General features: G+C 34.0%; 1 protein-coding gene across 1 annotated transcript in view; it reads left to right on the top strand.

The window, feature by feature from the left end:
- Positions 1-15111, top strand: part of LOC144443563 (arrestin domain-containing protein 3-like) — a 39984-nt gene that overhangs the window by 10422 nt on the left and 14451 nt on the right. Inside the window, exon 2 of the mRNA XM_078133094.1 lies at positions 11428-11533. Within this exon, the coding sequence (XP_077989220.1) occupies positions 11428-11533 (106 nt within the window). The remainder of the gene's footprint in view (positions 1-11427; positions 11534-15111) is intronic.

Here is a 15111-nt window from a genome sequence, read left to right as displayed (position 1 = left end):
TCAGAAAGGTTATATCTCATCATTGTTATGTTCTGGACTAACTTTCCAATAGTTCTGCATACCAGACGGTTACTTTCACACCAAAAAATGTAATCGTAACCTGACATGGGCATTGAAGTTATGTTCAGTATTTAGTATTTTATCAAAATATATATAGAATGATGGAAATGATTAATACATATCTTTTTCAATAAGAAGAATGGTAACCAAGTGTTAATACTTTTCCTTTAAAGGCCCATGTTTCAATCCCAGGTTCTCACATTAGTGCTATTTTATCAGTTGTGCCGTAACATAACTTAAGGATTAGATACGATCATTCTTATGTTCAAGACCAACTCTCTCAGTAGGTTTGCCAGACAACTGTACTTCCCAGCGTAATTTGAATCCAGTCTGACAGCGGCCTTTATACATTGTACACCAAAGTGCAACTGACTTGTAACAAAATATAATTCATATCATAGGACCTAAATTAGAAATTTAAGCCAATGTCTGGTATTTTCAGCACTCTGCCATGACCACCTAGTGCTTAGCTACTTAGAACTTTAAAAAAAATTGGCATCAAAATCTGATTCGGCTAAAAAATGATCATATAGAAACAGTACAGTCTTTTTTCAGTGTGACTGTTGCTGAGCGCTCAATTGTGAGTGAGTGCTGAGTGGAGGTGACTGAGCACTAAGGTGTTGAAAAGTCAACTCAAGTCAATGTCTTTGAAATGAGAGGATAAAGTGCTTGAAGCTTTACTTCACATGATATAGATGGTGATTGTAACCTAAATCCCCGACATATACTATTAATAGGTTGGTTGACTTTTAAATGTAAACTGCCTGTGATTTTTCATGCTGAAAAAAGTGATTGAAATGGCATCGTTTATATAGCTCATGAAGACTGTTATGCTGAGGGGGATTTAATCATGGGTGTAAAAACGCAAAAACCTACATATTAGCCACAAATTACATGTCTTAAAGGGATGGAACGACCCTCTTACATGTACATGTGAATAACTTGAGATACAATTATGGGATTTTTTTCTCATTATCATTTGATTTGGTTAACTATTTAAAAAAAGTTTCAAGCTATTTACAATTTTAAAGAAAGTTATTTTTGAAACATGTACAAAGTTTACCCACTGATGATCATGTATATCTGTGGAGTTTGTATGTTTGTAATGCTAGCATTGATATTATAATGCCAAAGATATATGTAATGTTACCAACCATATCACTACAATCGATAGTCTCAGTTACCCAGACTCTCACGCTGGCGGCTCTGCCTATGAGATCTCCCCAAACGAGAATATGGGAAAATGAGAACCGCACAGGAAGTAGTTTCTGGAGCAGTGCATCATGGGAGTACTTCACATCAAACATTGCAGGCTGAACGATTTTGGTACCTTCGTTACAGATTATCACATCCTAGCGACTATAATATATATTAATTACAACAAACAGGCCTCGTAAACCCATATGCTTGGAAGAAATATACTGTGTGACTTCATTCACGGGGTAGTTGGAACGTGGTTTTCCCAGACTCTTGTTTGGGAGGTCTCATAGGCAGAGCCTCCAGTGGCAAGAGTCTGGGTAACCGAGACTATACAAATGACAAATGACCATGTACTATGACTTGTGTTGACTTAAACTGCTATCATTTCATCAATATCCCATAATACTTGTAGATAGGTATCTGGTATCATGGTTAGCCAGCACCTATAGGATTAAATTTACATAAAATATATGTAAATAACGTGTAAATTACCACATCACATAGTGTAACACGAAATGTATATTTACATACTGATTCATTTGAATAACAAAAGTCTGACTAGTTGTCATGATTGAAGGGATTCCATGCTGTCGACCAGGCTATTGGGTGAAAATTTTCAATTTTCAAGCCCAATGTTTTGCAAAGAGCTATGTATCCCAATGTTGGCCTGATGCTAGCCCAGTGAGGAACTGATTCTTGCACATGTTCCATCTTCAAAAGACAATTTACTACAAAACTGATATATTGTACACTGTAGGTTAACTTTACTTCAAAGCTCTACTAGACATGCAGGGAATTATGAGTCGATACATATGAGAGATTGGTGTAGACATTAGAGTAGGTTTCGGCTTGTTTGATATGAAAGCAGTAACATAAATACTTGGGATCAAACAAAACAGCTGGCAATTTCACATCATTCATTTCAAGTGAGCTGACTGTATCATGGTCTTGACTTGACACTAGATGTTGCAGCAGGTATTATTAGTATATACATGTAGGATATTACAACAAGCCTTGTCAGCGTTATTATCAAAGCACTTTCTAAACCACTCGGGGTGTTATGCTTGCAAGCTGTTGGTTAATTGTCATGGCAACGTGGTATTACATGTATGGCAGTTACAAGTTATACAGTATGAATATTTATCATTAAAGGTAACTCTGACGCAATGACCCAGGATTAAAACATTGTACAGAACCATTTGAACGAAAAAATACACCAAAAAAATCATAAAGTTACAGACTATACCCCTTTAATGTGCTGCTGAGAAGATTTGAACATCTGTTCATGATTCATATTTGGTATAAAAAGGAACCATATCACAGTGAAACTAAGCTTCAGATTTCTGTGAGTAGAAGGACTGTCTTGTAGATATCAATTACTGTTATAGTAACTATTTCCTGTTATTGCAGGAAATCCAAATTTAAACCAAAAAATTAACCTCCATATTCTGGAGTTTACAAAATAAACAACATTGTCCTTGTGAATTGCAGTTGTATATAAAAACTGTTTTACTCATGTAGTGCAGGAGTTAAAATTTAAAATAAGACAAACCTATACATGAGAGATTGATTTGTTGTTTTAGCTCATGGTCATACATGGGTTCAGTTGAAGATTTGTAGCAGAAAAGTGTATGGATTGGACATACCAAGGTTATTCTGGCAATTTATTGTGACATTTTAAAACCTGGCCAATTCATTAGTCTCTGAATGGTGTACAATCAGTATAGAAGTAGTTTGATAGCACAAAATATAATGTGAACCGATAATTAGTCTGTAACCTTGGCTTGTAGTCATAGTATAAATGTATCTCTTCAATTGTAAGGTACTTTCATCGAAACATAATGTGCGATGTGCAGTACAAAAATAAGCTGTATTTGGTGAATGCTTGAGAATGGCGAGGGGTCAGGTCGGGGTGAGGGTGTGAGAATCTGGTAAACCATGCAAAGCCATATAGATTTACATTCATTTAAACACAATTTTCATTCAAACTCCAGTATCAAAAATCACAAAAGAGTTCCCAAATCATTTTACCAAGGTTCCAAAACAAAATTATGGAATACAAAATGTAATTTCTCCCGCTCTGTCACTGAGGCTCTCGAACATTAAAAATACATGGGTTTTCACACTTACTGCTGATAACCAGTTGTGAATTTCACAAATTCTAGGACTTGTACAATCATTAATACATTGTATATTGTATCTGCTGTATGATATTCATCCATCTTTTCATCACATGCAATTATCACCTTGTCATATTACATGCAAACATAATACCCATAGGACCAAGTAATTTATGTATACATGTATACTATATTACATACATACATACATACATGCATGCATGCATGCATGCATGCATGCATGCATGCATGCATGCATACATACATACATACATACATACATACATACATACATACATACATACATACATACATACATACATACATACATACATACATACATACACACATACATACATACATACACACACACACACATACATACATACATACATACATACATACATACACATACATACATACATACATACATACATACATACATGCATGCATGCATACATACATACATACATACATACATACATACATACATACATACATACATACATACATACATACATACATACAATATATTTTGTTCATTCATGTATGTATGATTAAAATGCTCAAAGCAGAATTAATATGTATTATCTGTGTACATGTCTTACATGTGTAGGTCGTGATGCCTCAAGCACTAATGCGAAAAAGTTTATGTTGTGTTCCACTGGCAACTCAGAGTTTATCAAAATTATCGACATAGATGATAATGATTCGTAGCATAAGTTTTAATAAATGTATTGTTTGAATTGAATATTGAATAGCATGCAGTGTGTTTGTTAAGGGTAGTAAGCAGGTCAAATCTACCAGAGTTCGATCATTTTAATACCAGGGATCTCCATTAAAATTTGGTATAATGTATTGTCAAGTATGCCCAGTTTTACCATATTACCCCTTTCTGGTACCGGGTTCTCCAACCTTAGCAAAGACACTGACATGTTGTCAATTCCACTCCTTCCCCAAATAGTACCTGAAAAATTACTTTTGCCCATAATAGTGTTAACACATCATCCTGCCTATAAGAAAAAAAAATTTTTAAAAATATTCTCAATATATTTATGATAAGTTCGTGACAGTGTTATTGATGAAAAATTTACCAGTCAAGCTTTTGTTGCTATGACGTTTAAGATCACCATGGCAACCAAATACATGACATACAGTTTGGTACACACTGCACAATGAATAATTTTCTCTCCTTGAGGCTTTTATGGTAGTTTTATTGTGGTTTATGTATGTATGTATGAGTGTGTGGGTGTGTATGCATGTGTAATGTGTATTTGTATATGTTTGTATGTGTGCATGTACCAAGGAAAAGTGTGAGATTTGAAGTGACATTTTCTTCCCATTGATTTATGCATCAATACACAAGTATGTACATTTGGAATATTGAACTGGTACAGGAAATGTTGCACATATATCTTTTACTTAGACTCAGTGGGAATGGATGAAACGAGATCACTCTAATGTGATAAGAGAGATAACTGGAACTTTATGTGTGTGCGTAAATTTCAAGAGAATAATAAGACACAGCACAGCTACATGTATGAATCATGGTAAGATTCATATGATGGATGTTAATCGTACCAATGATCTTACATACACAAATTGCATATATTTCATTTGTCAGTCGTACCAAACTAGTTACAACTAGTGAAAAAACACCGGTGCCTTTGCTTGCTCATGTTAAGGAGGCATGAGACAAGTTCCATGCAAAGACATACAATGTAGTTAGCAGTCAGTAACTTATCAAAGCATAAACAACACATTAGCCAGGATCCCATAAGTCTGTCTACTGATTAGAATGCTACACATTGTAATGATCATGTAGGACTGTTGCTGTTACTATAAAACTTCCACAGATGTATACATGTATAAACAAACTTATAAGAACACTGCATGAATGTACATCATTGGCACCCACTGTTGTCTTTGTATCAGTGGTACATGTATTGTTGTTTTTTCATAATATTGACCTTGCCAAAAAGTATTTTGAAGCTGAAGGAAAAATATTTGTGGCATTAAACTTGTCAATACCTGTATGTATACACATATATGTGTACATATACAGGGATGGTGATTATGTGAAATCAATTTTTTTTTTGCAAAACAGCATACAGTACATGTATAATCTTCAGTATACATTGTACCATGAAGAAGGATGTCAGCCTTGTCAGTTGACAATACCTGTAAGATTGGCAATGCTAGATGGGTAGCACATGTAAGATAAAAAAAAACAGTAAACATAACATACACAAGGATTACAGAGAAACAACAACTTATAGTTACTTAATAGGGACGATAGCACAATGTCACACAAGCTTAGCGAACATCGTCCGTTTAGGACAACAAACCTTCCCCATAAACAGATGTTCACAGGTGCGACATCGACATGTTTATATATGATGTAAACCATGTTGTTGTCATACCACTATGATCGGTACAGTATAAAAAAATTATGGTAAACATGAATTTCCAACCTTTTATATGAAATTGTTTACTGAGATGATTTTAAACACATCAAAATACTACTGGAAACCCAACACTGTAGTTCATATTAGAAGTAAATTTTTATCAACTTATCTTGTTGAGCTTGTGTGACATTGTGCGATTGTCCCTTATTTCTAGTGTTTGATTTTCTGCAAACTCAGCAAAGTAACATTTCCAGGATTTCATCTTACACACAATGTACATGTATTTCTTACACACACTCATACACAGAAAAGAATGTTGATCTAATGATTGCCAACTACTGTACATGTATAAATGTATGTTGTAAATGTTTAGACTATCAGTTATTCCATACTCTTGAAACAAGGGAAGTACACAGCTGTGTTCACATACATGTAGTCTAGTTCCTATACAGATGTACACTATCATTGCGATTTACACCTCCACTCATGTGGTTTAGTTAGAATCTACGTTGGCATCCAGACTATGTTCACATGACCCTTTTCTATCAAGAGTACCTACATGTATAGCTAGTCTAGTATCTGTGTGTGCTGCGATCATCTCCACTGTATAGTCAAATGGATTTTCTCAAATTCTAGCACAGCATTCTGTTCTTACCACCAACATCACCAGTTAAATGCTAATTGGAGTATTGATATACATAAACGTGGTGATGTTATTGCATCCTCAAGTGACTTACTTTCAAACTAGAGGTTGAGTTTGTAGTAAACTGAACAAAGTAACCAATTACAACCACCTGTCAGTGTGTGACATTCTCGCAAACCAGAGCTATTATTTCTACCACTACATTTCCAGTGGGAGGCTCGTTAAGAACGTTGCCGTAAAACAGGCCGTGGTTTGCGACGATGGTGTGTGGTAGATTATTACTGACATGCATTGTTCATCCTTTCTCTAGCAGGAGATTTTGTAGATTTTGTACATTTTCAGTAGAATTTGTCCATTTGACTAACATTGAGGGGGGGGGGAGAGAGAGAGAGAGAGAGAGAGAGAGAGAGAGAGAGAGAGAGAGAGAGAGAGAGAGAGAGAGAGAGAGAGAGAGAGAGAGAGAGAGAGAGAGAGAGAGAGAGAGAGAGAGAGAGAGAGAGAGAGAGAGAGAGAGAGAGGGGGGGGGGGGAGGGGGGGAGAGAGAAAGACAGACACAGACAGACAGATTGTAGAAAATGATCACGTATAGTAACTAGACTCATGTATCACAGTGGTCAATAACACTGCTTATTATAGTTATATTATTATTGTTGAATTTGCAGCGTATACAATGTTCATGGTCATTCTAAGACTTTTCATCGAATACTTTGTTGCTATTTCGACTTTTGATCATCTCATAAGCTAGTAATAACCTTACTTAGCTGAATTAGATACAAATGTATGATATGATGAATATATCAAATACACCAGGATTTTTGTCATGATAAACTCACGACATGACAAATTAGTCTAACCGTAAATGTTAAGGCGTAATTAAACATTATCAATCAACTACTGTTATTTATGAATGTCAAAACTTTGTCATAAATTATACAAATGGTAAACTGATTGATTGTTCAAGTCACAATGAATGGTTTGACATTTACTCTTGAATATTTTGTGTGTAGTAGAATGACAATTTATCAAGATGTAACAGGTATGTGAGAAATTACAAGCAAAATATTCTATGGTTCAACTTTAGTATGTGAGATATAATTTTTGATATGATATATGATTTGATTCACTGTAATATGATTTGATATATTCATATCGTGGATACAGTGATATTAAAATGATATTTTTGCTTATGAAAGTACAGGTAAAGGTTGACAGTTATTGATTTATGGCTTTGTCAGCCCTGTCAGGATTATAATTTGACAAAGTGTCATGTTGTGGATTATAACTTGTAACATTGTGAGCTGGTATTAACATTAATATAACCTGTGTGAGGTTTTATTCGTATGAAGGTAACATCCACAAAAATAGTACAGGGAATCCAGCATGAGCGTTCAGTTTTGAAAGAGGTGATGCCAAGTTCAGGTACATGTAGATAGGCCACAAGGTTTTCTGTTATAAAAATAAAGCTGTTAAAATAAAGTTTAGATTGACCTGTCACTGTGAAAGTGTTGTATTATGTGGTCTATTCAAAGTTAGGTGTTTGAATGTGCAATCCCTTAAGTCTCCTTCATGTCTATTTTAATAGCAGTACATATACACGCTGTTACTGATTACATCATTAACCAAATATGGAATAGACATTTTGGAAGCAGTGTTTTAACTATGCTAACTTTGGCAAATCTTATGTCCAGTTTCCCTGAACTTGATAGCTCGTGTAATCAAAACTGCATGCTCGTGCTGAGTTCTCTGTATCATGATGACAAGTTCAAGATATGAAACAGGTCCAACTTTTTCCTATGTCAACAGTTACAGTACACTGCAGTATGCACTGCAGAAATAAGTCCTAAACTTCTGATGTTATGTTGCTCAGTAAAACTCAAACCCATTCTCAGTTGCAATCAAGAACGAAAGTTATGGCCGACCTAGTCTAGTCCCTGATGGCCCGTATTCTGTACTGTGTTATCTTCATACTATTCCTTCTAGTCAATCCCGTTACTCAAAGCGTTAATTGTAGTTCAACCCCATGGTGGGCGAAGTGCAAATGGCACATGTCAGTAGTAATCCATCACAAATTGACAGGCTGTTGTCATCACTCATTAATATTCATTAGGTACAGCTGTTTCAGTTTTGACTATGAAATGCAAATGTCCAACCAGGACTCCACCTCCAGTCTGTTTAAACTAAAATCATAGGGACAAGATGACGTCATCATGTTTATATGAACACCGGAGGGGGAAGCACAGAATTCTGTGCAAGAGTAACGGGATTGACTAGACGGAATAGTATGAAGACAACATAGTACGGAATATTTTTGAACAGAGAACGACGTGATTTTAAAATTTCTCCATTGCTATATTTCAAAATGGCCACCAAACATTGTGTCAACTCATTGTCTGAACAATTTTTGTTAGCTGACACTGATTCTAAGCATTTCAATATGTGCTATCATGATACTCCAAAACATACACAGAATGATTACAATTGAAATCAGCTCAGTATTTTTAAACATAAGGACAGTCGGAAGTTGAATATCAAATGTCGCAACCCAAGTGTTGTTATAGATAAAGCTGACAGACTCCACAATGCATTGATTTTCTCTAACAAGGGCTTCTTGATATAGAGCCGGCAATCATTGTCAAGATATTGAGCCAGGAGGAATCAATATCACGCAGCTGTAGTTGAAATAAAATCTGTCTCAACCTCTCTAATAAGGAAACACAGGTTGCTCCAATTTGTGCTCCGAGATTGATGTATTTGTGTTTCGTTTTTTGGTTTCTATGGTAACTTCATATTTGTTGGTACTAATGATTGTCACTACTTCTGATGTTTTATAGCATGTAGATGGAATTTGCATCACATTGGAAAATGTGGAACTTAATGACATTGTATATTTATTTGTTTTGTAACTGTACACTCCATCTTTCAATAAAAGTGGTAATGAAAAGAGACAAACATCCAGCCTTCGTTTGCAATACGTGCGTACGAGGTACAAAATATAGCTGTGAAATTAGCATATCCATTGAAACTGCTCTGTCAACACATTTACATGTACATGTTGTATGATATTTCTTAGGATTCATAAATGTGAAATGTTATCACAGCAGGTATACAAACTGATGATTGTAGCAACGACAGCCAACAATTTTTGAGACGTGACAGAAATGTAAATTCATACACATGATATACTACACATTAGCCAGCATGACAGGGGGATTCAGACATGACTTTTTGTGAGGAACTTTCCAAAATTTTGCAAAAAAAAAAAATTTTGAATTGAAAGTGATAACTTGTTACACAGTGTTAATTCATTATTTCTTAGTAATGGAGGCTTGTAGTACTGAGTAAGAAATGTTCCTTTAATACATGTACATTATGCGAGTATGTACAAAATGTACCATAGTTACTTACATGTATACTAATATTCAAAGGGTCTTCTCTCCCAAAATGTCATCATGTTAGAAGCATTATTTTTATAAGAAACAGAAGAAATTGTGAATAAAACCTAAAAAGTGTAGATGTATCATACATTTTTATATTGGAACTCATCTGATCATTGATAATTCTCAACATAGACTAATTCCTCTATTTCACACTCTGTATTTTGACTACATGTAGATCACATTGATGTAGTTTTTGGCCACAAGGGAAAGTACACGGTACATTGATTAATTTGTTGATATGTATGCCATGTTAACATTGTGTCTTCTCATTCTACACACTACATACATATATTGTACATGTATATAGAAAAGCCCTACAGCTATATCCTTTATTTCATTTCTTCTACCTACAAGCTTTCAATAAAATACTCATTTCACTTCAAAGATTAGATTATCGCCATTCCCATTTCACAAATTGCTACTAGATCGTTGCGTTCCTGCATTTAGGGTACAAGCACTCATAGTTGTAATGAAGTTTAAACATACTAGTGTGATGACATGGAGATGACTAGTAGAAGGGTTACAAAATGTAGTTGTGAACTCATTATTACAACAAGTACACCATATGCTTCCTTCATTGATAACAACAGGTCAGATATGTGACAATGTTTTGGGGTACACATCTCGGTTTTGAATACATTTTATAATTGTCAAAAGTTTCATGTAATTGTCTGTTTGCTTAGTTTTCTTTCGTGATGGATAGTCTTGCAAATTTGATAATATTGAGCAGCAGTACATGTAGTCATTGCTGTTTGTTTGTGTGTCGTTCGTTTGTACATGTCTCCATGCCCTAGCTATTTGTTTCACAAATCGAGTGCAAACATTTCATATAGGAGACATCTGGGCAGGACTTTGTTTCAGGACCTAATTATTGATAACTTGGGCTGATTACCATTCATTTTGTCATAAGCTTTCAAAATTGACATCTTGGCATCTATGATACATGTATACAAGCTTGTGAATTTTCTGTGGCCATGCAATTATCAAATGTTACTGAATTGTAGCATGACAATTCTACCTTCTCAACATTTGATGTGTTTGTTAGTCTGATGGTATGTTACGGAGGAACACTCAGATATATCTTTATATTTGCTGTATCAAATTTAAAATGTCAACCAGTATTTACAGCAACTGGCATATCAAGCATATGCTTGTTCAATGTTTACGATATATTAATATTAACTTATTAAGTATCTAATTTGCATAAATTAAAGCTTGTGCAAAATATGTATTTGTACAGCAACTGGCATATGTTGCTTCAATGTTTATGATATATGAATATTAAGTATCTAATTTGCATAAATTAAAGCTTGTGCAAAATATGTATTCGTACAGCAACTTGCATATGTTGCTTCAATGTTTATGATATATGAATATTAAGTATCTAATTTGCATAAATTATAACTGGTGCAAAACATGTACATGTAGTTGGTTGATGAAATAGTCTTCAAGGCATCATTTTTGAATGTAGATGGAATAATGCCTCAATTAGTTTGTGTTCAGTGTTTTTATTTGTTTGATAAAACGTTTCACCACATTGAATGTGTTGTTGTTTGCAGGTACATTGGACAGAACAAAGAGGAATAAGTTCTACTGGAGCATACACACAAAAATATATTGCAGAGGAAGAGTACTTTTACATGCAACAAACACTTTTTGGCCGAGGTATTATATCACTTGCCTGAAGAACCAACCAATGTTTGTGAATTGTTATCTAGATAGATATTGTATTAAATTTACAGGCAAAAAGGACAGTCGCAATAAACTTGCAAGAATATTTCTGTTTATGGTTTTATTTTAGTTCTTTTATTTAACCCTATAGTGGGTGGGGGACAGGATTCAAAGTATTACCATGATTATTAAGTTTGCATTTAAAGTGGCCTGCACAGGGTTCTCCACGATTTTAAGAAATAAAGAGGCAGCCTAATTTATGTATTAATTTACATATAATTAACATATTTCTTCAGCTCTTATCAATAGAGAGTGGCCACCACATGGATTAGAATTGCATATTTATTTTGGAATTTTTTAATTTATAAAACATCTTTACTATGGTTTTCTACACGAAAACACAATGTGAAAGAATATACCGAGTCCTTGTTTGTAACTCAATAAATTGCAGAAGATTTATAAATATGTAAAATGGTTGTTATCATACATGCAATAAAAAACTTTTTAAAAATTTCTTAGGTTTTTTGCAATGTATTGAGTTACAAACACCGATTTGGTCTTTGTTGTTTCACATTGATTTTTCAAGTAGGAAGCCATGATAAAATGCTTCATAAATTAAATAACCGAAATAAATACCCAATTCTCATCCATATGGTGGCTTTAATAGTGAACCATAATTTAAGAAGTGAAAACTAAAATGAGATTTATGCACATAAAACTCTTAAAGTATAGAAGGCCTTTTCCAACAATAGTAGGTGGTAATGTCTGTCAGAGAAGATCAGATTTATAACACACAAATAAGTCATACAAGATAGCATAGGTACAATTCTTGAAATGGTCCAATTTCCAAATTTTTATTTGTTTGCTCGTACAACAGTTTGTTTAATACCAAAAACCAGTAAGTTGACAATTTTGTCAAGACGACAAATCAAGCAAAATAAAATGATTAATGAAATAAAGTATGCTTGATATAAACTTAATATAAAGGATCAATATTAAAAGTAAAGAATCAATGAAAATTTAATATTTGATTATATTTTATCGAGAGTATATAATTTGAATGTATTATTATTTTCCCCTACTAAAGTATTTTATTAGGAATGAACCAAAGCATTAGCTAGCGGCCATCTTAATATTTTAAATTACAGAATTTATTTACAAAATTCAAAAATTAATGAAGAGTGATTAACAAAAGTAGATATGACTCTTCCAATATTATGCAAATTGTATGCACACCATATGCAAATGATATGTTAATTTATTAGGTAAATTTCCATAGATGCTTGGCCTCAAGTTTGTGGAGAAAACTGCAAAAGAATAAAAATATAAGTACTTAAGAAAGTAGTGCAGATGTCATGAAAATCTTTGGAATTGTGACTATATATAAAAATAGCACTGCTTGGTTATAAAGGGGAATGGCCTCATAGAATGTTTTTCACAGACTCAGGAATTCACAGGACTCTCACATTTAGGTATCAACAATATTTTGTTAAAATGTATGCCAAGAGCTACGTGAATTTGTTACTTTGCAGTAAATGTCAAACATTTTATTTTCATTCCATAAACGTTAGATGTTTGAATCGTTAAAAACATCTGTGGTTACGATAAAAAGGGTCGACTTTCACTGGAAATTTCTAAAATATGTGAGTGTAAGTCCTTTCTGCCACTTGTGGTTTTAAAATACTACAAGAATGTCACCACACCACAAGGGCGTACACATACAGGCCTCTAGTATAACTTGTATTTATTGAAGTTAGTCCTCTAAAAAAAAGTGTTTTCTTAGCTCTCACACATTCATCAGTTTAGAAATTTTATTTTTAGATGTTGCAAATATCAGGAAGAATTCACAAAGATTGGTGGTTTTTCAGTCAAATGTATTCCACTTTTCCTTCGTGTTTATTTCTACTGTTTGTTTTTAAAGGTCCATTGGAGTGAGTCACGAGGTGGTGGATATCAAACAGGATCCTATACAAAACATTATGTTGCTGAGGAAGAATATTTTTGCGTCAAGCAAATGCTGCTTGGAAGAGGTATATTTCGATTTCAAAAAAAAAAAAAAAAATCCCCCTAGGTTTGTTAAAAAAAACATCATTAATTGACCACTACTTATCAGATTAAATAATTGTAAATTGATGTCAATTTGTAAGAAAGAGGAATCTAGGGGATCACACCTCATTATTGACTATGTACTGATATCAATCTTCCTCCTGACTCACTCAGCATGTTGATATCCTGCATTTTGTGTATTTAAATGTAGAATTGGTAGTTATAGTGGTATGTACGTACATGTACATATGTAGAAATCTTAGTTATTAACATTACTTATTACATATGTCATTGTTTCCCTATTTCATTGTATTAACTGACTGTAAATAATATTTTTTCATTAGATATAGAATTGTTGTAAAATTTACATACAAAAAAATTATTGTTTGTCAAAATAATATTATCCAGAACTGTCACTGGAATTAGTCTAGATGTCATCCATTGGGTTTGAATTTGAAGATCTGTTTACCTTAAGTGTATAGAACGGTGAGAAATCATGAACCAAAAGTTGTTCATGCAAATGAGTAAACCCTCAACTAAAACAAAGCAGCATTCTGATCTGACAAATGTACCATATTTGGACATTATTTAGCTGCCTCCCAATCAACCCTAACTTATCATTAGGCAGAATTTAGTGATTGATTAACAAAGATATGATGTTAATGATTGTTTGGGTGGCTTTGTTTGAATTTGAAATTTCACACTTCAGTACCTCATTGAGATATACATGTGTGACACTGAGCTGTGTGGTGTAAAGAGATCTTCAGATTCAAACCCAATGGATAGCCTACTAGACTAGGTGGACACTGGTATCACACCATACATTACTCTTAAACTGAAAGATTCAGCATTGTTGGCACTTCTGTTAAAGGAGCACAAGCTGAGTTTGTATATGTTTTTGGGGTGTGATTGTTTCTGTACATTAAAAGGTACACACAGTATATTACTGATGTATACTTAGCCACCACTTGCAATTGACTGAACTCAAACCTGATATTAGGATATAGCCCATAAACGATCTGATGACATAATTTATTATATGTACCAAAAAAATGTACATGAACTCCCTACTATGCAATCAACAGTTCTAAGAATGCTAGAATACAAATTGTAATGTCATAGAAAGTATATACTAGAGTAAATAAACATTTTTTTTAGTAGGTATTTCCATGTAAGAAAAAAAAAGCTTGTAAACTCAACTTGTGCCATTTTAAAGTTTAGCTGTCACCCGACATACATGAAGTGCAGTTTGCTTATTGAAGTATCATCATGATGCAGGCTCTTACCATTCATACAAAGTTTGCATAATGTCAGAGTTCACTTTAGTCTGTAAGGTATGTCGTGACGGGGCGCCCTCACACATTGGTCAAGGAGGCCGGTGAGGGCAGAACGACATGATGTATCTTACAGTCTAGGATCACTTAGGGAGAAATCATTTCATTAATCATATAAATTTCTACACCAACAGTTTTGTTTGAGTGTCCCTTGTTACTGGGTAGGTTTTCGTAGCATGGGACCCCAATGTG

Source organism: Glandiceps talaboti, chromosome 12 (assembly GCF_964340395.1).
Source record: "Glandiceps talaboti chromosome 12, keGlaTala1.1, whole genome shotgun sequence".
Classification (NCBI taxonomy): domain Eukaryota; kingdom Metazoa; phylum Hemichordata; class Enteropneusta; family Spengelidae; genus Glandiceps; species Glandiceps talaboti.
The sequence above is the reverse complement of the archived record's forward strand: the minus strand, read 5'-3'. Positions and strand labels throughout refer to the sequence as shown.